Source organism: Argentina silus, assembly GCF_951799395.1.
Source record: "Argentina silus genome assembly, chromosome: 20".
In the NCBI taxonomy this organism is placed as follows: Eukaryota; Metazoa; Chordata; class Actinopteri; order Argentiniformes; family Argentinidae; genus Argentina; species Argentina silus.
The window spans coordinates 1956545-1981554 of NC_139674.1; the positions used below are offsets into that span (position 1 = coordinate 1956545).

Genomic DNA, 25010 nt, shown 5'->3' on the forward strand with positions numbered 1-25010 from the left:
TGTGGAACATGTCATAGATATTAAGCTTCATTATTTGTGAAACACATTCTTAGAGGTGGTGACCCCATACTACTGAAGCAGTTAGATAAATATCAAGCGAAAACGAAGTAACTTGTCAATGTAGTTTCATGTATAAGTCACACAACCTAGGCCCTATAACAGTTGATTACCTCCGCATCTCATTTCCCCATGAATCCACAGCATCTGTTGAATGCCTAATATGATCAAAATAGAGTAGGCTTATTTTGAAAGTACAACACAAGTACATTTTTGTGGAACTAACCCTGAAATGGAAAGCAAATCAATATAACCAATTGATTTGAAAACCGTTTGACTTATCAAAGAGCTACCCTCCCCCACGACCAGTAATCATTTTGTTCAGTTTTAACGGGACTCGTAAGTTTCAGATGAGCCCTAAAAAAGAAAACACTGTCTATTGTTCCAATAAAGCGCTTTGGACGGTGCAGTACCGCTGTTTCTGGTAGAGGGCACTGCTCGGCACTACGAGCTCGCGGCCTTACATCTTTTTGTCTGAGAACTGGATCCCGCTGCCGCTCTACAGTGTGTGCGATTGCTTGGAGCCGCGTCCGTAACACACTGTCAAACCACTCCAAACGAACACAATTGCGACCAAAAACTATTCATTTAACATCTATTACAATGGCACTTTTAGTTTGCCGTTAAAATCGGTCGTTATTCTTACTGTTTGTTTGAACTTACTGTGGGGTGAATCGGCTTGGTTTGTGTGTGCATCAGTCTTTATTAGCGAGCTGGCGCTCTTCTGGCTATCAGCTATTTCTTTAACTTTTTTAAACACTCAGCTTCGCGAATGACTGAGCGCAGGCGGAGTATGGGATCCTTGGTGTCTTAGGAAGCGAGTGAGTGGGGTTTTAACCGTTTTTACATGCAAAAACAATGGCAAATTCGACGGGAAAAAATTTACCAGATCAGCGAAGGAAAGGACTGGCTTTCCTGGACGAGCTGCGGCAATTTCACCAAAGCAGAGGGTGAGAATGGGGCGGCTTTATCCTTTAAAATATTACTTTAAACCTTCCTTATCTATGACTTATAACTATGTAAGGATATTATTGACACATTTATGTGTGTATTTCATGTTTTTTTTCTTCAGATCACCGTTCAAGAAGATTCCTATCGTGGGTGGGAAAGAGCTGGATCTTAATGCTCTCTATATCAGAGTCATTTCGTTAGGTGGATTTGCTAAGGTGAGTGGGACTGAAAGTGCATTTTCGCACTCTCTGTTTTCTGTGAAGTCTTCAGTGGACTGCCCGAGAACTCTGTTTCGGCATCCCAGAGAAGTATCTCATGCCAAAACGGTTGTAGGAAAGGTAGGATTGGGGTTGGCCTTGTGCTAGTTTGCCATCTATGCAATGTGGTGGCTTGTGTTGTGTATGGTTTGAATTGAAAGTCCGTACGTTAGCTGCACGGCTCGTAGTCTGAGTGCAGTTGGAGCGACTCAAAATTAGCGGCCACGTTTAACATCGATTATCGGCCCAGAGCAGGGCAAGGAAACACTTTGCTGCGGGAATTGTCTAGATTTAACGTTAATTTTGGGGAAGCTAGTTATTCGCCATAGCCATCTTAGCTTCATGGTTGAATACAAAATGTAGGCCTCACACAGGCCTATTTACTGAATACTGTAAATGTAAAAAATGACCCCTAAGACAAGTTGGTATCATTCACTCATATAGCATTGTTGAAGCGGGACATTAGTTGTGTCGAGCTTTGGTCCCACATTGGCTTGCCCGCTACTGGGCATGCTAAATAAGTCATGTTAGCTAGACTGCTAATATACAAGCCAATCCAGGGCAAACTGTTGTAGCTAGCTGGACTGTTGTTGCTTGCTATATGGCAAACATTAGTACAGGTAGATTCAATACAATTTTCACCTAGTTAATCAGGTAGTGAATGTCATAATTAGAGGCTTTGTTGCCATTTTCTAACCTCTTATTTTATTCCCCTACTTTTTTTACTACTGATATTGCCTAATTTATAATTCGCATATTGATTTGTATTGCAGGTTTCAGACAAGAATCAGTGGTCTGAACTTGGCGAAGATTTTAACTTTCCAAGAAGTTGTTCCAACGCTGCGTTTGTTTTAAAACAGTACTACCTTCGGTAAGTGGCATGGTCTCAGTAAGTCAGCATGCGGCAAATATTTACAAGTTGTAAAACGCTGTTAGCAGGATATGACCCATTCAGCAACTCAGCTTTGGTAACTGTTTTGAACTTATTGGTTTACTCTGATGTCAACCACAGAAGACACAAACACTATTCTGGACAGGCAATGCAATATCTTTCACTTGTAACAAAATCCTATGTATTAAGTAAGATAACATTTAGTCAAAACCTGGGATGAAATAGATCACAAAGGCAGTTTCATTATGTTTTGATGCAATGTGTTACCATGGGTTATTCTGTCATTTATAAGGCTTTTTAGCAGATTTAGAATAGAGTAGGCCACACTAAGAATGGGAAATACAAAATAAATGCTTTGAAATGAAAGGTTTTGGACTTCTGGTCACAGATCTTGCTACTTATTGAATGTTACTTGAACTAGTCTACCCAAACAATGTTGACATTGTAAATCAAGCCTCACCAGCAGTGCGTTTTTGTACACTGTCAGCTGGAGTCTCTTTCCCTCCGAAACGCCTCCATCATTACCACCTGTTTTATAAGGGATGGATTAATGCTCACTAACCAGGAATATGCCTGTGTGGTCTTCCCTGCTTGGTGGCTGCAGTGGCACATTTTTACAGTCCTGTTGCATGAATCAGGCCTATCTGTTAATCTCTGGAATGGTTCATAATGAAGCAAGAGGTCAATTTGAGTGTGTCTAGGCCCCAGCAGTCTGTCCTAACCAGTCAGGTGTACACAAATATATTGCATGTCTTTGGGTGTAGTGGATGACAAAACACAGGCACTGAAATTGTTGTGTTTCCAGAACTGTTATTCATGCATCTCCTTTCCAACTGGACCTGAATCTTTTTTACAGCTTCATTGGCTGTATTGTGTAAGAGAGTACATTTACTGTCTCTTTACCCAATCTAAATCGTTCAGTGTAAGTACAACATGTCAAATAAAAAATCCCAAACCATTTACTGTAGGCCTAGACAGCTCTCTGGCAGGCAGCGAGGGGACAACTCTGACTGGCATAGTAAGAGTGGAGCTGAATTTACTTTTCCATGTGCTCAAACTGCAGTTGTAAAGAGTGGAACTTATGTCATCCTCAATAGCACACACCTGTGAGGGTAGAGTCTTTGTTGCTGCAGAATGGTGAACAGACTCACAGTAAGACATCTCTCGCATCTCAGTACCAGAATGGCTGCTGTTTCTATGACAGGAAGAAGGTTACTTTATTGTACATTTTGGAGGGAAACGGAAATTGGTCTTTTTGCATACAATCCACCTGCCTTCGCCAAGTAACCTGTTGAGTAAAATGGTACTACAGTCATAGACGTTAGTAGCCCAGACAAATTCATCCAGTGCTTGATGCCCCATTTGAAGGTATGATTACAGCAGTTTTTCTAGTGCAACAATGACACCTCAACACATTTGGGTGTAGTGTCTGGACCTGCTGGTCTCCTCTTTATCGGCATTGGGGGAAGCAGTATTGTGGGTGCCTATGTAGGGCCTATTTACTTCCACCTGTCTAGTTGATGCCATTTGAGGTGAAGGAGACAGAGTTAATAAGGAACCCTCTTAAAACTATTTAGATGCAAACCATTATAGGCTATGATGTAACTTGCGAGAATAAGAGGCAGAGTAGCCTTACTGTTTGATTGTTGATAAGATGAGCCTTTTTCCTCCAAGTGCAGTCATTGTATTGAACAAGCAGCAGTTTCCTCATTCACACCTCTTGTTAGTAAGATCAGCTTTGGCACCTAAGCAAAGGTGAAATGCAGCCAGTGTTTCCAAACTTAGTCCTACCCCCCTGCCCCTGTCCTACCCCTGCCTCTCTGTGCTATGTCCCTGTGCTACCCCTATGCCCCTGTCCTGTGCTATGTCCCTGTCCTACCTCTGTCTCTCTGTGCTATGTCCCTTTGCTACCTCTGTCCCTGTGCTACCACTATGTCTCTGTGCTACCTTTATGTCTCTGATGCCAAATGGAGGGGGAAATGATGTAGGCCTACAACACTGATGTCAGTTAGCCATAGAGATTAGTCTGTAATTGAGATTAAGTGTTCTCCTGTTTATGCCATGTGCTGATAGAAGTTATTTGGATGAGAAATGATTCTACTTTCTAACGTTGTGGCTTGTACTGGTAAATGTCTGAATACTTAACTTTTTCATCCTTGGATGTGTTCAGTAGTCATCTGCTTTTATGAATGGAAAGTTCCCCTACCGACAGTGATGGGATGAATTGTAGAGAGGATGCTACGTATTATAGACGTAAGTCACATAGCATTTGCATTGGAGAAGGCTTGTTTTGATTCCCATTAACGATTAACGGCTGTGTTTCTAGTTGGCTTTCTCTTGTCCTTTCCCCTATGATTATTTCCTGATATGGCAAGACATGACAGGTGGAATGCAGTAGAAACCTATCTATCTATTCCTTTTATTGTCAGTGGTAATGAAGGAAAGGAGATGAGGAAAAGGGGATTGAAATTAAGACACATCCCTGCTGTTACATAGTTAGTATTTATGGTTCTTGTCATTGCTGACTGGAATATAGAAATGATAAAAAAATAATAATCAGTACCCTACCATAGCTGCTCAACAACTGTTTTCCCTGATATTGTTCACCAGGCAGTTCATGGTTGTACTACTGTTCTCCAAAGGCCTGTGCAGGAAACATTTGAAGTGTTTTTTAGGAATAGCTCTCTTCACTCCAAATCCTATTCCTAATCAACTAGGCTTATATGTTTTACCATTGTCAGGGATTTGATTCCTTCCACACATTTTAGACGTGGCCCACTTTGGCTATTGGACTTAGTTCAGAGCAGTGGTCTCAGCAGCAATCATTTATTTTTCCTCTATGAAGTAACAAGTGCTTTTTAATACACTGTAAAGGTCTACTTTTTTATATAAAAAGGTATTGTTCCCTACTTTGACACTAATTTTGTTTACTCTAAAAAGCAAAGTTATTTTAGTATTTCCAAAGCTACTAGCATAGCGACTGTCTTCTGAGGCTGTGTGTGGACATATTACCATATAATTGCTTTGAAGTTATGTTTTTCTATTTTATTTGAAGCTAAATTATGCTAGGGATGGGCATTTTAAATGTTTTGACTGTTCATGTACTTGCATGAGTTTTTTCAAGTACTCGTATTGAAAAAGAAAAGATAAACTGCAACTTTAACACCTGAGCTTAGTGGGAAGCACAGTGTGTTGAGCAGATAGACAAAGCGGAGATGAGGAAAAATCATTTGGTTCCCGCAATAAGCCAAACCATCAGCCAAATGAGTATCAAAATGTATCCAGATAACTCATTTGCTTTATTTTTTAGCCTAAGAGAAGCTACTAAAACTTCTAAACCAAATAAGAACAGGCACTAGTTAATGAGTTTAACTCACTAGTTAATGAGTTTAACTAGTTAGAAACACAACCAACTTTAGAGTAACAGCTGACTCTGTTGGGAGACAGGAGCAGCAAGGATGTGTGATCTGTGTGTGCACCCAGAGGCCGAGGGCAGAGGCATGACAGCAGAGAGGTGAGGAAAAGGTGTAGGCCTATTCAATACAGTGCTCTCTAAGTATTGGAAAGAGGAAACATGTTGTTTTTTAGCTCAATACTCTATACAGTTTGGAAATCAAACAATTACGTTGAGGTTAAAGTAGAGATTCTCAGCTTTAATTCAATATTTTCCTTTTTCAGATTGGTTTCACCATTTAAAAATTAAAACCCATTTTATACATAGCCCCCTATTTCAAGGCAACAAAAGTATTGGAAAATTGGCTTGACGGGTGTTTCTGGTTCGTCAGGTGTGTTCCGTCACATCATTTGTGCAATTGGTGTCTGTCAACTTAAGAACCAAAGAGTTGTCAATGAATGTCAGTTAAGCCCTTATGAGGCTGAAAAATCAATCAGAAACATTAGACATTAGACCGAAACCTTAGACTTACCAAAATAAAAAGTTTGTAACATCATTAAAAAAAGAAAGAAAACATGGGGGAGCTCAGCAAACAGGCTGGTAGGCCAAGGAAGACTCCTACAGTGGATGACTGAATAATGCTCACCACCTGGGAAACATGGTGGAGGGGGTGCTATGGTTTGGGCATGTATAGCTGCCACTCGAACTGGCTAACTTGTCTTAATTGATGATGTTACTGCTGACAGCAGCAGCAGAATGTATTCTGAAGTGTACAGAAACATCTTGTCTGCTCAAGTACAAGCAAACCCTAACCCTAAATTCAGTGGATGGCATTTAATACAGGAAGACAATGACCCCAAACATACTGCCATAGCAACTAGGGAGTATTCAGGGCCAAAAAGTGTAAAGGTCTTGACTGGCCAAGACAATATTCAGATTTAAATCCAATTGAACATGCATTTCATTTTCTGGTTATAAGATTTTAGGCAAAAAAGACCTCAAAACAAACAACTGAAGATGGCTGCAGTGCGGGCCTGGCATAGCATCACCAGAGAATATACCAGCGTCTGGTGGGGTCAATGGGTCGCAGACTTCAGGCAGTTATTGCATGCAAAGGATTGTTGACTAAATACTAAACATGAATACTTCTTTGAAAATTATATCATTTCTTTCCAATACTGGAGCCCTGAAATAGGGGAGTATGTTTAAAAAACATGTTGTATTTTCTAAATGATGAACCCAATCTGAAAAAAACCATTGAATTAAAGCTGAGAACCTCTACTTTGACCCCATACTAATTGTTTGATTTAAAATCCAAACTGTTGGAATATTGAGCTAAAATAAAACAAAATGCTTCCTCTTTCCAATACGTATGGAGGGGAATATATATTGAAGTATCAAGTCACTATTTATTGTAGAATGCGTTTAAAAAAAGAAAAATGATCTCCAAAGTAGTTTGATGTTGGCAGAAGTCATGCATGAAGCCAGAAGTTTTGGCTTCATGCATGACTTCTGCCAACATCAAACTACTTTGGAGAGTCTTGAGACTGTAGCTGATGAACGTGAGAGTCTCTGGGCGTCCTGAGAGTATCAGTGCTCAGAATGGTAAACATTGCATTCTATTTTCTTTGCCCCTCCTAAAACGATTTCCTACGTGCCGTATGACATTTCATACAGCTGCTTTCATAGTGCCCAGAGTCAAATGTAACCCTCCGACCCCCCTTCACCGACTTTTTTGCAACTGAGTCAAACTAACGTCACCACTCGGTGCTTCCTTTCTTGAGTATTTTTTTTAGCCAGCACTAGCAGCACAGTGTATTTAGTGACGACTGTTCTTAAAATAAATAAATAAAAAACACACTGACACACTTTCGATACCCAGGGATGTTTGGAAATTAAAATTAGAACAATGACATGGCCCCTTTTAACAACGAATTCTTATTTACTTAGTTTCTTGTATGTTTTCTTGCCCCAATAACTCGTGTTTGATTCATCTTAGTCCATTGAGTATTATACGATCTCAGGAATAAAGCACCTCTTTCCTGAGAATACCTTTTTTTTTTTTGTTTCACTGAGACCAAGGTCTCTGTTGTGGGTGTGCCAATAAGACATGATTACAAAACAGCACATTAAAAACACAACAAAATACACACATTAATGATTCAAAACAAGAACATATTTCTGTAAGCTGGTCCCTAACCAACGAGTTAAAAATAGTGTAAGGGACCAAGTCTTATTTAACCATGACAAAACACATTCCTAATCATAACTTTTTTTAGTTATCAAATATCAACTAGTTCACTATTGAAATCTGAAATCTGAAATTCTAATATGTTTTGGCGCACCTACTCTCGCTTAATCAGACTCTCGCTTACATTTTTTTTAAATAGAGTGTCTGACGGTGAACTGTAATGCCAATGGGGCTGGGAGACATTTATCCATCTGGTGAATTTCCAAGCACCAAGGTTTCGATGAATGGATTTGTGGAGCTGAAATGGAGGCAGGGATTTCAACCGTAATTTTCTTTCAAACAGGGAATTAAATGCATACTGCGCACCTGCAAAATGATGGCATCGAAAGCATCATTTCAAGCAATGCATGCAAGTCAGTTGTTAACAGAGGGCAGAGCAGAACGGGAGAGGCGTCGTCAACGGCTCAGCGAAAACTTTCTATCCCCAGTGTTTACTTCCTACGTCCCCAGAATCTCATTCGTTATTGGACCTCCACCAGAGTTTCCAGTAATGCCAGTAAGCCCAGTAATGGTTCACCAACTTTTGGGTCCTTGCATGCACTCATACTCCACCTCCGCTACATTGGGGGTGAGACGGCCAGTAGTGCACCACTTATTTGGATGATGGATTTTAAAGATTATTTTTGGTTAATTTTATTTCCTATTATTTAAGCAAATTATAGCTTAAGAAAAAGGTAGTATCTTCTCAAGTATCTCCCATGGTGAGAGGCCATGTGCCGCACTGAGCACACCTACCGGTTGCTGTCCACGTCCCACCTACCCGTCGCTGTCCACGTCCCAGTGCTGAAGCTCTGACATGTCGGACTTGGCCATCCATGGGCTTTCCGCTTCTAGGTGGTGCTGAAATTAGCATTTAGTGTTTAAATGGAGAAACGTTTTTTAGGGAGGGGGACATGGTTCTCTGACCTTGTGCTCCTCAGGCTACACTAAACGTCTAAACGTCTGTGTGTGTGTGTGTGTCTCCAGCAGGGGGAAACCCAATTCACACACTGAGGGACATCTTGGCAGAGAGTCACACTTGTGTCCTCTCTCCTGCTCTAGTTTGATCCGGTAGACCTTTCATGACATCAGTTATGAAATCATCCTTTTGCAGAGCTATCGCTTCAATGCATCGCATTCTAATAATCCTTGCATGTTTGTTTTTTACACTGATGGATGACATAAAGAGATGATGTCTTATGTCACCCTGATAAAAAATGAATGAAAAAGATATTATTTATTCTGTATTGTTTCTCTGTGACTCATTGTAAGCTGAGTACGTTAGATGGCAGGGGGAGCGATTAGCCTGCCATATATGAAAAGGGAAGTGCAGACCTGAGCAGCTGCAGCCCCCCCCTCCCTCTGCTGGTGCCCAGACAGTGTTTGATGACAGGGTGCGGGAGCCAGGGCCTTTCCAAACAGAGGCTTGGTGTATTTATAGTCCAGTGTGTCATGCGTCGCGGACGGGGGATTACCTTGGCCACGGCGAACCAGTGGGCCTCCATTCAGAAAGGGGTTCGCTCTGTGACTCACGGCAGCTCAGCCTCGATTAGCCGGGCCTTTCCACGCTACGACTGTTGAGGTATTTTCTTCTGCTGCTCCTGGTGTGTGTGCCTGTCTGTATGTAGCCTAGTATATGTGTTGTAGGGGTACACTAGCTGTTTTTAACATGCATTGGTCTGGTGATCCATAGTATTGTAATGCTATCCATGGCAGTCTCTGCTGTAAGACTGTCTAGAGCTTGTCTAGAAGTGTATTTGTGCAACACTGATTGAAATGACCTGATTGAAGGGTGCTTATTGTTTGAGTCCCACTACTTAAGTAGTAACTTCTTGGCTATTTCACTATACTCTTACAAATGTTTCTTCACACAACTCGACCTCAAGTGAACATCAGATTATAATCTTGTTTTTTGCTGCCTTAATTAAGAAAGGAAGTTTAGGCATGAGTTAAAGCTCTCCTTTTCTTCCCAAAATCATCTAGAATACATGATGGATCTAGAATACAGGAAAAAAACCCTGCTGTGGTTTCTATGCATACAAACAAAGTGAAAGATGATATCCTAACGTGCTTGTGTGATGTGTGTTAGAGACAGTGGTGCTAGTAGCAGGGGTAGGTATTAGAGTGTGATGTGCTGCTCCTGCCTCAGTGTGCGTGTGAAGGACAGCAATGATCGCTGCTGGTGACTCAATACATTATTTGCTGTACATTTTACTACACAACCAATCTCTTGCACTGTAAGTCCCCCTGGAATAATCCTGCCGACCTTGATGTACTGCAATCCAGTGTCCGGCACTGATGTTGTAATACAGCAGCCTCTAAGCTAGGCTTAGAGCATGGATGCAATGGTGAACAGAAGAAAAGGCTGGCTGACTTTTTCTCTGATACCTTATGATTCCTACCTGTTTGTTGAGGCTTTCTATCAACAATTGGGTCTCTGTGAGATGTGATATTACGAGGCTGCCTATCGTTGGTCCCCAAACTACCACAGCTTTATTGTCTAGGGGAATACACAGGCTAATTAAACTAGCCTTAGTGTGAATGCAGTATCACACATGATTGTTTGAATGCAGTATAGGGTAAAGTGGAAATGTATTAGTTTGGGTATCTGCCTCTGGTGAGGTACATGTCACTCTGGGGCTTGACAGATGTCTGTACTAGTAGTGTGCACCTTGATTCAGGCACCTCCCGCACTGAGTTGGTTCAATTGGTGGTTATATACAATACCTATGTCTTGAGGGAGACCATAATCAAAAGTCTGTGTAAGCAAGTCCATCCACTGAGGTCATAGGCCTAAAACAAGCATAGATAGAGTTTCTAGCCACAATCCAGGCTGTCCTAGTGACCCAGCAAGGGGGACGCCACTCAATGCTTTTCATATTGTAAACAAAGTGGGCCAGCAAATTCATAACTGCAGAAGGCACTTTTAAGGTAGCAAAACAGTTGTTCATAATCATTAATTTACACTTCTGGTCTATTGAGTAAAGTACTTGAAAATAAATGAATGTATTAAAATGGTTATGACGGTTATTGTTTTTTCTTCACTGTCATTGTCCACAACCATCCACGGTTATAGATTTACCTTGCCAGGCCTACTTATCTTATACATTAATTTGGGTTTGGGGAATATTGCCAGATCCATGGTGTAAGATGTGGACTTATCGACAATCGTGTAGGGACACTGCAGCACAGAAGTCCTCACATTGTGCTAGAGACTGAAGTAATTCATGGAAGCTTTAGCCTTTTTGTAATGTCAACAATGACCAGTACAATTGTTGGGTTTTAGGTTTTGAATGACAATTATTGCACATTGATACCAAAAGTGTGCAAAACTTATCCCTCAAAATGTATGAATTGTTTGTTACCACTGCCAAAGTGCTTACTGTGTGTTCGGCCTAGTTATGTACAAGTTATGGCAGTAGTGCTGTGAGTTTTGCTTCCTGAGATCAGATGGTTAATTATATTCTTTCTTTCTCTGCAGATATTTAGAGAAGTATGAAAAAGTCCATCACTTTGGCGAGGATGATGAAGAAGTGCAGCCTGGGAATCCTAAACCATCTCTTCCAATCGGTGCAATCCCCTGCTCTTACAACTACCAGCAACACACTGTATCAGGTACATCTATCCCTCCTACAACTACCAGCAACACACTGTATCAGGGAAATCTATCCCTCCTACAACTACCAGCAACACACTGTATCAGGTACATCTATCCCTCCTACAACTACCAGCAAAACACTGTATCAGGGAAATCTATCCCTCCTACAACTACCAGCAACACACTGTATCAGGTACATCTATCCCTCCTACAACTACCAGCAACACACTGTATCAGGGAAATCTGTCCCTCTCCTCACTCAGGCAATCTCACTGTATTGCTGATTTGCTTCAGTTACCTTTCCACAGGGCCATCCTCAGTTTTCACATGGTGACTTTTCTACCACAAAATGAATAAAATCATGCATTAAAACTTGAAACTGCATTTTAGTTTTTGTGGATGTAATAAGCACTTTTTACATGACAAACTGTTGCGATGAATTTGAACAATTGTGTAACCGTTCCATTTGGTGGGGGGAGTCTTGTGTGGTAATCACTCAGTCACCACCCTACATCACCTGAGTTAGCTTGTAGGGTGGTCACTGAGTGAGCTAGCAACATCAGCTGCGTTAGCTGGTTGCTAGCTATGCTATGTAGCTCCACTCATGGGGCTTAAACTGTTGCTTGTGACTAGCTACATTTTAGTAGTGGGCCATTTGAGGAATGTGGCGTGATTACTGATAGATGTTTAAATTGGACAGCAATAATAAACTTTGGACCACCTTGAGGGAAAGTCCTCTCAAATCTCATGGCTGTACTCACACACTCTGGTTGCTACTAATCTAGTTGATCATACAACCCCCAGTCTGCCTCTACAGGTGGTCTGCTTTGGGTTTCTGAGCTGTAAACTGCCCAAAAAAACATAAAGCAGAGGTCAAACAAGCTTTCTGAAACCGTCATTTTCATAACGTAGGCCATCCAAAAATCTGCGTTTTCAGTAATTTAATCTGCATTAGTCATCTTAATGAGTGGAATAGCGACATTTAAACAATTCATTCTACGTTTGTTTGAACTTCCATTTCAACATTAGTAGGTTTCATCTAACTTTGACTAGCTTTAATTTAACACATTCATGATGTTCAAATTCTAACTGGATGTTATTTTGTATTTGTGTCCAGACTATCTCCGCCAAAGCTATGGACTGTCCATGGAGTTTGCTCCACCGTGCGACTACAACAAACTGGTGCTCTCTCTCCTGTCGGGCCTGCCCAATGAAGTGGACTTTGCTATCAACGTTTGCACTCTCCTCTCCAATGAAAGCAAGCACGCCATGCAGCTGGAGAAGGACCCCAAGCTTGTCACATTGCTGCTGGCTCACGCAGGGGTCTTTGATGACTGTACGTCCGCAACACCTTTATGATCACAGTCCTGTCAGACCAGAATTAAACACAAATACGAAAGCAAGTCACCATTACTGTAGAGTTTCCAGTATTTGGTTGGTGCACTTCATTAAAGTTGGGTGTTAGTCTACAGAAGGGGAGGCTGGTGGAGGTCGAAATCGGAGGATGGGGTCATTATAATGCATGGAATGACGAATGGAGGGGGAGCTGTGCTGAAAATAATTATGTACTCTAATGGTATTCTATGTGACTTTACAGCACTTGGCAGCTTCTCGGCTGTATTTGGGATGGATTGGAAGGAGAAAACCTCCCGGGACTTCATGAAGGTAAAGATGACTCATGTCCTCCTGTATGTGTGGCGGTAGTGGGTCAGTAACCTGCCTGATGAGTGGTCTTGTCTGAGGATTTGGCTCTGTTGGCTTGTGGTGCACAGACCACCTGGGTTTAAACCTGTCATGTAGTATATGGCAGTTAGCTTTGTACACAGGGCATTGGCCCTTTTTATAATGTTATATATGCAACTGCATCTCTCCAGGAGAGGCAATTATATTAATCCATATGTGATTCCACAGTTCTGGAAGGATGTGGTAGAGGATGTTGAAGTCAGGGACCTCATTTTGGATAGGAGCAGTCCAGCACATGGTAAGCAATTATTGAAGCAAACATTTTATGTCTGTTGTCTATAGCCGAAGCATTGCTGAAACCAGCAAAAAAATAAAAAAATAATTCTTGCAGTGGGATCTCTCAAATGCTTTTGTGTCAGTGATGTTGTGAAGTAAACCGTTTGCATGTGATGCAATTGTGATCTGAGGTGTTTTAAACTTGTTGCATATTATATGCCCTTCTATCTGATTTGAAATATTATGGTTGTGTTTAAAATCTCCCTGATTTTGTGCACTAAGAAGGTTCTCCGAAATGGAATTGACCCAACCCTGCTCTTTGTTGTCATTGTCACAGATGGTACGTTGAGGGAAGAGCGTTTGCACACCCTCTTCCACCCTCCGCGTAACCTGGGCATCAGCGACATCGAGGGTCAGCGCGTCCTGCAGGTGGCCGTCATCCTCCGGAACCTCTCCTTCGAGGAGGCCAACGTCAAACTGCTGGCAACTAACCGCACATGCCTGAGGTTCCTCCTGCTGTGCGCCCACTGTAGCTTCATCTCCCTACGGCAGCTGGGACTGGACACACTGGGAAACGTGGCCGGAGAGGTGAGGAAGGCTGGAGACAGGCCTTATTGTTTTACTTCAATGTACTTTTTAAGTATGACATTATTTAAGGCAGAGGGGTATTGCACTACACTGATATGGACATTTCTGAGGGTTAGCTATTTCTCAGATCATGTCTAACAATATCCATAGCAATATGGAATTTTGGGGGAAAGCTGTACAAAAAATCTTTTGTAATTTGATCAAAAGTGAATATTGAAAAAACATTTTTTTGTTACAACTTTGATATGGACAAAAAGCCCTGTTCAACATTTATGGTCAACAACTTCAAATGAAGAATTGAATGATGAAATGGAAGAAATTAAACTTGAAAGTATCTTGTTTTTGCTCATATTTAACTTTACTGATGTCCAGGCAATATTTCATAATCAAATACCTTGTTGGTAGTGTAGTGTTATGACAGCTCCTCATAGGAAACTGGAGTCTTTTGAAGTAGCTTTTTATTAGTAAAGCCTGCTTAGTGTAATACAGAAGTTGTATGTGGTGCTTTTTTATCGGATTTGTGAGGAAAGGCAGTGATTTTCTTGTACACTAAATATTGCAAGGTCAATAGGTAATTGATATTGCATAATGGCTGCTCCAGACTCAAAGATGTGTGTTTATTTCTCTCCCCCTATAGCTTCAGTTAGATCCTGTTGATTTTCGAACAACCCACTTAATGTTTCATACCATCACCAAATGCTTGATGTCCAGAGACCGGTTCTTGAAGATGAGAGGTCAGTGTGTGTTTTGACTGGTTTCCCTTTCTGTTTCTGTTTAGACATTGAGACAACTTGCAACTGTAACTTAATTCCAACTTTACTGGAGTCACTAGAATGGAGCAATAGCTGGAACACTTAATTAGCAAAAACCAATGCATGTAGTGTAGTTGAATGAGGGGGTAGTGTAGAGGTGCGTGTACAGTACCTGACGTAAGTCTTTGGACTATGCCTTTTTTTTTTTCTTCTTCAGGCTCTAATCAGTCTGCATTTGAAATCAAACAATTAATGAGGTTTATGTACAGATTGCTTGCTTTTATTTGAGTGTATTTTTACAATTACGTTTCACCATTTGAAATCAACACTTTTTATACATAGTCCCCCTATTTCTGGAAACCATAAGTATTTGGACAGGTTAATATTATGTCCAAATTAAGCACTCATGTTTTGTATTTGGCCGCATACAGCTGCCTGTAGTCTGCGACCCATTGACCCCACCAGACGCTGGGTGTCTTCTCTGGTGATGCTCTGCCAGGCCTGTTTTGCAGCCATCTTCAGTTGTTTTTTTTGTTTTTTTTCAGCAAATGAAATGCATGTTCAATTGGATTTAAATCTTTTGTCAGTCGAAAACTTTCCACTTTTTTGCCCTGAAAAACTCCCTAGTTGCTATGGCAGTGTGTTTGGGATCATTGTCTTGCTGTATGATAAAACGCTGTCCAATGACTTTGGAGGCATTTGCTTGTACTTGAGCAGACAAGACTTAATTAATTCGCTGCTGCCGCCAACAGTAGAGCCCAACCGATACTGGATTTTTGGGTCCTATACTGATGCCACTTTATGGAGGGCAAATTCACAGATAAGCTATATACAGTACCTTTGGAAAGTATTCAGACCCCTTCACTTTCCCCACATTTTGTTGTGTTATAGACTCAATTTAAAATGGATTAAATTAAAAGAATTTGCCATCAATCCACACACAATGCCCCAGAATGATAAAGCAAAAACAGGTTTTTAGACATTTCAGTAAATGTATTAAAATTGAAATACAGAAATACATCATGGACATAAGTATTCAGACCCTTTGCTACGACACTCTTAAAATTAGCTAAAATGCAAAAATGTCATCAATAAATCACTCAATAAGTTGAATTGAGTCCATAATGAAAGGATAATAGTTCATGTAATTTTAGAATTAATGTCTTTTCATAGGGTCTCTGATTTGCATAGGAATCAATTACACACTGTGTAGATTAGGATGTCATTAACAACTCAGCAAATTTCATAATTTTCTCATGATCTTGACAAACTCCCCAGTCCCTGCCAGTGACAGACATACCCATTACTTGATGCAGCTACCACTATTCTTCACACGAGAGATGGTGCAGAAACTGCATTGCATGTGCTGGATTTGCACCAAACTTAATGCTTTGTAGTAAAACCAGATAAACACATTTACAGACACTTTCTTTGCTGCATCATTTAATTCATTGTTGCAAACACAATTATGGATATGAGAGATTATTTTCCATTAAGGGATTCTTTTTGGCCACTTGGTTTTCCTCTCCACCATTCAAATTTGTAGATGTTTGTATGTCTCCCCAGGCCTCAGGGTCTCATTCCTGAGCAGGTTTATTCCTCTCCATTTGCTCGGTTTGTAATGACAACCTGATCCACACAGTGTTCCTATGCAAATCAGAGACCCTATAAAAACAAAGAGATTAATTCCAAAATAACATGAACTATTATCCTTGGACTCAATTCAACTTACTGATTGATTTGTTGATGACATTTTTGCATTTTAGCTCATTTTAAGAGTGTCATAGCAAAGGGTCTGAATACTTATGTACATGAGCCATTTCTGTATTTCAATTTTAATAAATGTACTGAAATGTCTAAACCTGTTTTCGCTTTGTCATTCTGGGGTATTGTGTGTGGATTGATGGCAAATTCTTTTAATTTAATCCATTTTAAATTGAGTCAATTGAGTCAAACACAACAACATGTGGAAAAAGTGAAGGGGTCTGAATACTTTCTGAAGGCACTGTATCTGCCGAACATCTTTTTTTACAGAATTCCCTTTTAGCACAGTTTTAATAGGATTGTCAATGGCAAAAAGATGCTCTTAATGCTGATTGGGCAAAAATCTCAATTATGACCAGAAATGATCTCCATTGATGAACAGAACAACATTTATTTATTTTATGTGCAGTTACTTTTATGCCAAATGAGAATTTCACATTGACTGCATATTGATATCAGTGATTTGCTGTTCAATCTAACTTGTTGTGACACAGTTTGATCATCCACTGATTTTATCTTTGTTATACTATGTTTTATTAAAAAAAAAAAAAAAAAAAAAAGAACACATACAAAAATGTACTGTGTTTTCTTAAAACATAGTGTTAGAATACCCCCTGCACTTTCTATTTGCCAACCACTATAATTTCCAGTAATAGTTTATTCCAGCCCCCCCCCCCCCCAAGACAACCGTTATTAAATACTGCTCACTTCATGAGAGTAAACAAACCTGCGTCATGCAGTCTATACAGTTGATTGGAACTACGCTGCTTGTGACAAGTTAGCTAGAACGTCTGACTCTGAAATTCAGGGATCCTTGACTTTCATTGACACCTGGTCCTCATGTTGACAGATGCTAACAGCAGACTTCAAATGCAAAAACTAGAATCAATACTAGACATTGACAGTGCCCTGAAATAACGAACTAACAACTATGTATAAAAAGTGTTTGTTTTGGTGGTAAAACAATATCTATAGAAATGCCCTCAAATAAAAGTTAAAAGAAGAAAAGATACTTCACCGTCCAAATACTTAGCCCATATAACGTGCCCTCTGTGTCAGTTTTAGCCTTGCGGCTGAGATAGTACTGTAGTACCTCCAGCTTTTGGCTTGGTCCTGACCTGTGCTTGATGCCTGGGTGCCTACACTAACTATGATGTGTGTCAGTGCACTGTGTGTAAAGAAAAGCAAATTGATTTCAGAATTGAGACTCAAGCCATGAGTTGCTACAGAAAGAACATACACACGTACTCATGGCATGAATCCAAATTCAAGTAGTCACCTTCACAGACCCTTGTTTGAAATATTTACACAATGTTGGGCCTCTTGGCCAGGTCGTCCTTGGAAATGAGAATTGGTCTTCAGTTGACTTACCTGTGAAATAAAGGTTAAATTAAAATAATAGATAGATAACTTTGATAACCCCATGTCCCTCAGCCATGGAGATCCTGGGTAACCTGAGTAAGGCGGAAGACAACGGCGTGCTGATCTGCGAGTACGTGGACCAGGACTCGTACCGGGAGGTGATTGGCCTGCTGTCGCTGCCGGACCTCATGCTCCTCATGTCCTCCCTGGAGGTGCTCTACCTGCTGGCTGAGCTAGGAGAGATCCCCTGCAGCAAGATCGCCTCTGTGGACAGGAGTATAGGTAGGAACTGTGGACAGGAGTATCACATGTGAAAATAGGCATTGTGTACTTTAAATGTGTGTGTCTATGTAGTGGAGGGGGCATTTGAATAATGTCTGGGACAACAATTGTCGTTCTTGAAACATGAGGATGGGAAATGGATTTGGTGTGCAAAAGACCTGAGTTCAATCCCAGGTACCCAAAACCGGGCGGATCTCTGCTGCTCTGCTGAGGTCGAAGGGGATGTATCAGTAGTGATCTGGAATCAGGCTCTTGTGATGTGTTGCCCTTCTTCAGACTTGTAAACCCAAATGTTACTTTTGGCCCCTGAGGATCTCCTCTTGGTCTACAGGTAGAACCCAGCTGTACTAAGTTTCTGTCTTTTTCTCTCTCCATCGCTGGGCAGACCTGCTGGTGCGGCTGGTGTCAGTAGACCTGCACACGTTCGGGCCAGACGCTCTGACGGCTGTGAGGCTGATCGAGCACCAGAGTGCCGGGAGCAGCCAGGTTGCAGAGGTACGGCCACAGCTCGTGGAACAGCTGCCTACGCCACTGCAAGGAGCAACCTTACCTGGTGAGTGACTCATAATACCTGAGCCCTGATCTTCAGATACTCCATTCTGAATCACTTCAAAGCTAATGGAATGATCATAGTGCACATGCCAAGTATCGTCAGTCAACAGACACTTACATTCAAAACATTAATACCATATGACTATGGAAATTGAGTCGTCATATGGCAATACTGTTTTTAGATATGTTCGCACTAAAAGCTGAGAATTCCAGGGCTTTTCAGCCTCTGCTGTCCCAGAGGCAAAGAGCTCCCTTAAGCTTGGTTTACACTCAGTTTGACACAAGTTGCAACCATATCATGAACATTGTTGTTGTCTATGAATGTGAGAGTGATAACATTGCCTCAAACCTGACCCTCAGCTCAGCTTTATGTGGCGGGGCTGACATTTGTTTTGGAATTAGGGATTGTGGCTTCAAGGTTGTGTCTGAGTAAACCAGGCTTTAGCCCCATGTTTATGTGAGCCTGAGGGTGGCACTATCAGCATCTTATATGTTCTATTTCACTGCCATCTGGTGGACAAATTGGGATCAATACACTAAGCGCAACACACATTTGGGCTTTTTAAATTTAATTTAGTGAGTTGCCAGTTGTTTGTCACTCATGTTTTAAAGTCTACAGAAATACTGTATCAGCATTGAAAAAGGTCTCGAACTTCCAAAATATTTTAAGAAAAAGAAATTTCGAGAGACTGGAGAGTTTCAGGGTCGCAATGGTGAAGATTAAACTGTATTCTCTCTCTCTCCTCCCCCAGCTGCAAGAGTCCCTGTTCAATCCACTCCACCTGGTATTGTTGAACTAGATGGGGAGAAGTTTACAATGCAGTGGTGAGTCACACATATACAGTGTGTTTCTCCTCCTCTCCCTCCCTCTATCTCCCCTCTCCCTATTTCTCTATCACTTGTGTTCCCCCTCTTACACACAAGTGTTCCATGGTGTACCGGTGCTTCGATAGTACCACAATACCAGAATTTGAAATACGTTTTTAATTAGTACCGGTATTTTTTCAGTAGAGGTGCAACCGAACGCATCAAAGTGTCACTTAACTAAGTAAAAACTCCTGTCCACTTTGCACGCAAGACATTCCAACATTGTGACAAATGTTTTGCACATTCTCAAAGTTTGAAAAATTATTATACCATGGAGGTCAGTAAATGCCAAGCATTTTTATTGAACAATTTCAAATTTAACAACGCACATGCCGCTTTTCCATTCGAGCCCACTCCACAATTCTTTTGGGCCCAAGCACACACTTTTTTGGGTGTTGTGTTTCCACCAATCAGGGTGATTCCATTAATCTGTCAATAATTTGAATTTTTTTCCCCCCTTCAATTTCTTAGTAACATGACTTTGAAACTAGGAACGGAGTTGTGTGGTTGAATGTGAGGCATTCATTTAATTTGGAAATGTGCACAAAAAGCATATTTTTCAGTTAGCCAGCCAGATGAGCCAGTCACATTTCCCATGAAACTAAACGTGATTACCCTCAGCTGAGCAATCTTAATAGTGCATATAAATGCTTCTAAACTTGACTCCAAACCAAAGTAACTAATGGTTTATATCACTTCCACATGAAATGCTTGTGGCATGTGCATAGCCAATAATGTCAATGTTAATATCTAGGGCTGTGTACACCAAAAAAAAACGTGTAATGTTTGTTTGAGTACAAACATGCTGTCAGTTCCTCTTTATTTAGTCCTTTTGAAATGTGACTTTACATTGGGCTGGTAAGAGATGTGTTCATTGGCCAAATTGCATTTCCACCCGCTGGCCTATAGCGATGAGATGCAACCGTCGCTTCCAATGCATGGGGCTTGCTTTTTCTGGTAACGGGAACTGGTAACGTGATTGAAGTTCGAAATTCTGGTATCAGGATAACACTATTACACACAGACCCCAGCACATTTATTCTCTTACTCTGACATCTGTTAAGCTTTGCAGATAGTTTCTCCACAACCTGACAAGTCGAACGATAGGTCAAACAGTCTGTTAGTTAACACCATTGACCCCTGTGAGTTAGTCTACATCCTATCCTGTTTGTTTGTGTTGGACAGGCTGAACGCACACTTTGAGGCGAACCCCGAGGGCTCCGTGTCACGATCAGAGATGTACTCTGAGTACCTGGCCACCTGCAGCAAGATGGCACGGGGCGGCATTCTGACCTCCTCTGGCTTCTACAAATGCCTACGGTGAGTTGGCATATCCCCAGCAGCAGAAAACAAAGCATTGTCTCATGAGTTGAATCATGCATGGGGTCAGGAGAATCCTGGGTGTTGGGTTTGGGGTTTCTAAGTATTTGCATTTCAACCAATGTTCTCCCTGTAATGTAAGGTCATCAGTGGCACGCACATCTTTGGAAACTGGAAGTGATTCATTCATTTATTTGTATTTTGCGAATCTGAAATAGATGTTGGTTTGTTGTTTAATACACAAGGTTCAATAGTAAGGTCAGAATTTGAATTGAGGATTGGCTCCCATTTGACCAGTGTTAGTACGGACAGTGATCCTTCTCTCTGTGTTCTCTTGCAGCAGCATCTTCCCAAACCACACCGTTAAGCGGCAGGAGGACACCAAGCCCAACATGCAGGCACACATCCACGTGGTGGGGCTGAGACGGAGGGCCATCCCTCTGCCCATCCAGCTGTACTACCAGCAGCAGCAGCAGCCCAGCCCCACCCCAGGGCCCAGACCCGAGGGCCCCGTTGACCCACAGTCAACCCCTTCAGGTAAACACACTACACTCCCTGTAACAGGTCGTCTAGTGGCAGTGTTGGTGGAATAAATGTATTAGTAGTATTTGCTTCTGACCATTGGAGAGTGTGGTTTATGAATGATTTTATAATGAAACAATTTCACTTGCTTACCTGCAAATCATGCTTTGCGACATTTGCTTTATCCTGAAGGAAAATGCAGAGAACGTAATACATCCTGACACATGTTCTATCTCTATCTCTCGTCCTCCATCACTGTGTACAGGCCACGCCGGCCTCGGCCCCCAGTTCACTCGGCAGCTGGCTCCCAGCCTTGCTGCTAGTGCGGCAGCCCCACAGGTGGCCTTTAACACGCAGGAGCCGCCCCAAGCAGCTCAGCTTGCTCAGACTGTTCCTCGTCTCCTCCCGCACCACCAACAGCAGTTCCCCCTGAACCCCCTCGCTGCGCCCCAGCAGCAGGCCCGGCCCGGGGACATCCTCAAGACTGCCATGATCCAGAGCTCCATTCCCACCTCAGCCCCAGGGATCCATAACCACAGCCTCAGCCCAGCCCTGCCTCCTCCCCAGCATCAGCAGCCCTTGCTGGGCCAACACTCCCCTGTCCTCCCCCCTGGGACTCCCGTCACGCTGTTCCAGCAGGTGCAACAGGGCCACATCTTCACCGCCAGGGTGCAGGGTGTGTGTTCCCCTATATCCCAGCGTCCGCCCCTGCCCCAGACGACCCCCTCGGCCCCCCAGGGCGGCCTCCAGAACGAGGCCGCTGTTTTCTCTCCCCCTCAGCACTATGCCGGTGGCATGGCGGCCCCCTGCACCTCGTTACAGAACTTCCAGGTGGGCGGGGGCCAGGTGTTCACCATCGCAGGCGTGCCCAACACCCAGGGCTCTCGAGTCACCTTCCAGAACATCGCTCCCAAGCCAGCTCCATCCCAGGCCAGCGGGCCAGCGCCTGCAGCCACTCACAACCAGCAGCAGTCACAGCAATCCAGCGTAGTCATCGTCAGCCCCAACCCCCAGCAGAGCCAGGCCTACGCCCCGGCCATCCATCAGATCGTGCTAGCTAACCCCAATACCATGCCCGGCGCTCAGGCCATTCAGCTGGCAGGGCAATCTGGTGCCACCTCGCCCTGCCCTCCCTCTGCCTCCAACCTCCCCCAGGTGCTGCCCTCTCCCTCTAATGCCCAGGCCCAGGGCCCTCCCACCGTTAGCCAGATGCTCTCAGTCAAGCGACAACAGCAGCAGCTTCAGATTCACCCCCAGCCTCTGCCGGGGCCACCTCCTGCCCAGCCTACCTCCACAGAGTCCAGCCTGATCAAACAGTTACTGCTTCCAAAGCGAGGGCCCTCCACGCCGGGTGGCAAGCTGATCCTGCCTGCACCCCAGGTGCCCCCTCCCAGCACCCAGCGGGCCCCCAGCCCACAGGTGCTCTACCAGGTGGCCAACAGCCCCGGGGCAGGCTTCACTGCGCAGGGCCCTTCACAACCCCAGCAGCTCAACGTGCAGCTGGTGCCCAGCCCGCTGCAGGCCCAGGGCCCTCTCCAGACCATGCAGCTCCTGCCAGGCCAGCTCATCTCCACTAGCAGCCCTGCCACCATCATCCAGGGCCCAGCGCCTGGTGGCCAGGTCACCTTCACCGTGGTGCCCAACACCGGCTTCACCAGCTCCTCGGCGGCCGCAGCCATGAGCCAGGGCGCAGCAGCCCCAGGCCTGCCTCTGGTCCAGCCCGGCACTATGGCCCACGGCCCGGCGCCGCCGTTCAGGGGAGACAAGATCATCTGCCAGAAGGAGGAGGAGGCCAAGGACGCTACGGGGCTGCACATACACGAGCGTAAGATCGAGGTGATGGAGAACTCGTCCCTGGCCGAGGGGGGCGGTGCTGCCAAAACCAGCAACGGGGACCTGGCAGGGGCCGACACGCCGGGGGCCAAGCTGCTGAACGGGAGGATGAGCGTCGATTCAAGTCTACCTCCGTACCACTCAGGGAACAGCCAGGGGGCGGCCAATGGGCCCGCCAGCGAGGGCTGCCCCACCAATGGGAGGCAGGCAGCCACAGGCCAGGAGGGTCACGCCGACCCCAAAAAAACCCTGGTTAACGGGGTCTGTGACTTTGAGAGGGGGGACGCCGCTAATGTTGGCGCCCACTTAAGCAAAAACATTCCAAATCACATCGCTTCCAAACACTTGGGAAACGGGGAGGTGGGCCCCCCCCAGGACCCCTCCCACCCCCACCAGAGGGACACTGCCAAAGCCGAGCAGGCAGAGCGCCTGGCCAACGGGCCTCAGGCAGCCGGTGCCAGGGGTCCCATGGAGCTGGCCAACGGACCCCTGGGGCCCAGCCATGGCGTGCCTGCACTGAGGCAGCAGCAGCTTTTCCCTAACGCTTTCACTGTAAACTCCCAGAGTGCCACGGGGCACGAGAGCCTGTCGGCCAATGGAATGGACGAAGGCCGCGCACTTAAGAGGCCGGCGGAGGACGAGGATCGGGGAGCAGCGGCCTCGGGGATCCCCAGCAAGGTTGGGGTGAGGATCATCACCATCAGCGACCCCAACAACGCAGGCTGCAGCTCCACCATGGTGGCTGTCCCGGCTGGAGCCAACCCAAGCACAGTAGCCAAGGTAGCAATAGAGAACACCACGCATCAACGGAGCTGCTCTCCCATGCAGACTGCTGGATCCACGGTGAGTGATGACACCTGATTCAGCATGTAGTGTGCCGATTTTGTGTAGCTTACACACTGTCCTAATACAAGACTGTACTAAAGACAAAGACTGTTTATTGGCCATGCAATCAATTCTCATCAATTGTTGGAATGTAATTTTTTGCACCCCCCCCCCAGACAACACACAGGCACTGCACACACACCCCCCGGGACAACACACAAGACAACAGGGGTCAACCATATTCCAGCGCCCCTGGAGCAGTTCGTTTTCATTAGTCAATAGTAAACTCAATCAACAATATCTCGCTTTGATCAGACCTGATGTTCCAAATTGCCCATTTGAGTCAAGTCCTACAACTCTCAAGATTCTCCTCCCCCTCCCTCCCATGCAAGGTCCTTCTGTTGAACAGTGCAAGAGCTAGAGCGTGCTGCTGGTTTAGTAGAGCAGGTTCACAGTGCAAAAACTCTCGTCTGACACACATTAATGCGGTTTTAAGTAGTAAACACAGACCTTGTGTTTTGATAGCTGTGATGCAGCTGCAGGAGTAATGATGACAGTTGGGGGTGGTACAGTATGCATCATGGATTGACCAGAAATACACACAAATATGGTTTTCTGGTGGTTATAGGCTCTTGTAATATCAAGGCTCTTGAATTAATTTGGTTTCCATTCTGATGAATATACTTTTTGTTTTGTTTTACATGCTGCATTTGATAACTGAGAAGGCTCATTCGAATGCTATTTGGTCTTGATTATTTGGATCAGATCCTTGACTTTCCTGTCCAACAGAATAAATATGTGGCTGGCCTACTCACTTCCTCCTGCAGTCTGTTCCTTTAGAAAGGTACTGGCCATAAGTAGGGCCCAGAGACCACCTGACCTGACCTCATTAACATCTATTTCAAAGCTTATCGTCAAGGCACCTCCACAGTTCCACTGTTTTCCTTCCGTGCACACAGTAACAAAAACACCCCTCTGTAATATTGTAAAAAGACTGGACACAAC

At 43.7% G+C, this 25010-nt stretch overlaps 1 protein-coding gene across 2 annotated transcripts in view; it reads left to right on the plus strand.

Moving 5' to 3' along the window:
* Positions 1-573: 573 nt before the first annotated feature.
* arid2 (AT-rich interactive domain 2) overlaps positions 574-25010 on the plus strand; it is a 31835-nt gene continuing 7398 nt past the window's right edge. The window contains exons 1-15 of one of the 2 annotated variants that reach the window (XM_083691971.1): positions 574-1007; positions 1130-1223; positions 2039-2136; positions 11263-11396; positions 12497-12715; positions 12977-13044; positions 13291-13360; positions 13676-13926; positions 14564-14660; positions 17877-18086; positions 18472-18639; positions 19391-19463; positions 20691-20825; positions 21166-21362; positions 21613-24023. In XM_083691971.1, the coding sequence (XP_083548097.1) occupies positions 916-1007; positions 1130-1223; positions 2039-2136; positions 11263-11396; positions 12497-12715; positions 12977-13044; positions 13291-13360; positions 13676-13926; positions 14564-14660; positions 17877-18086; positions 18472-18639; positions 19391-19463; positions 20691-20825; positions 21166-21362; positions 21613-24023 (4317 nt within the window). In that variant the 5' untranslated portion in view covers positions 574-915. The remainder of the gene's footprint in view (positions 1008-1129; positions 1224-2038; positions 2137-11262; positions 11397-12496; positions 12716-12976; positions 13045-13290; positions 13361-13675; positions 13927-14563; positions 14661-17876; positions 18087-18471; positions 18640-19390; positions 19464-20690; positions 20826-21165; positions 21363-21612; positions 24024-25010) is intronic. The other variant, XM_083691972.1, reaches the window with a different exon arrangement.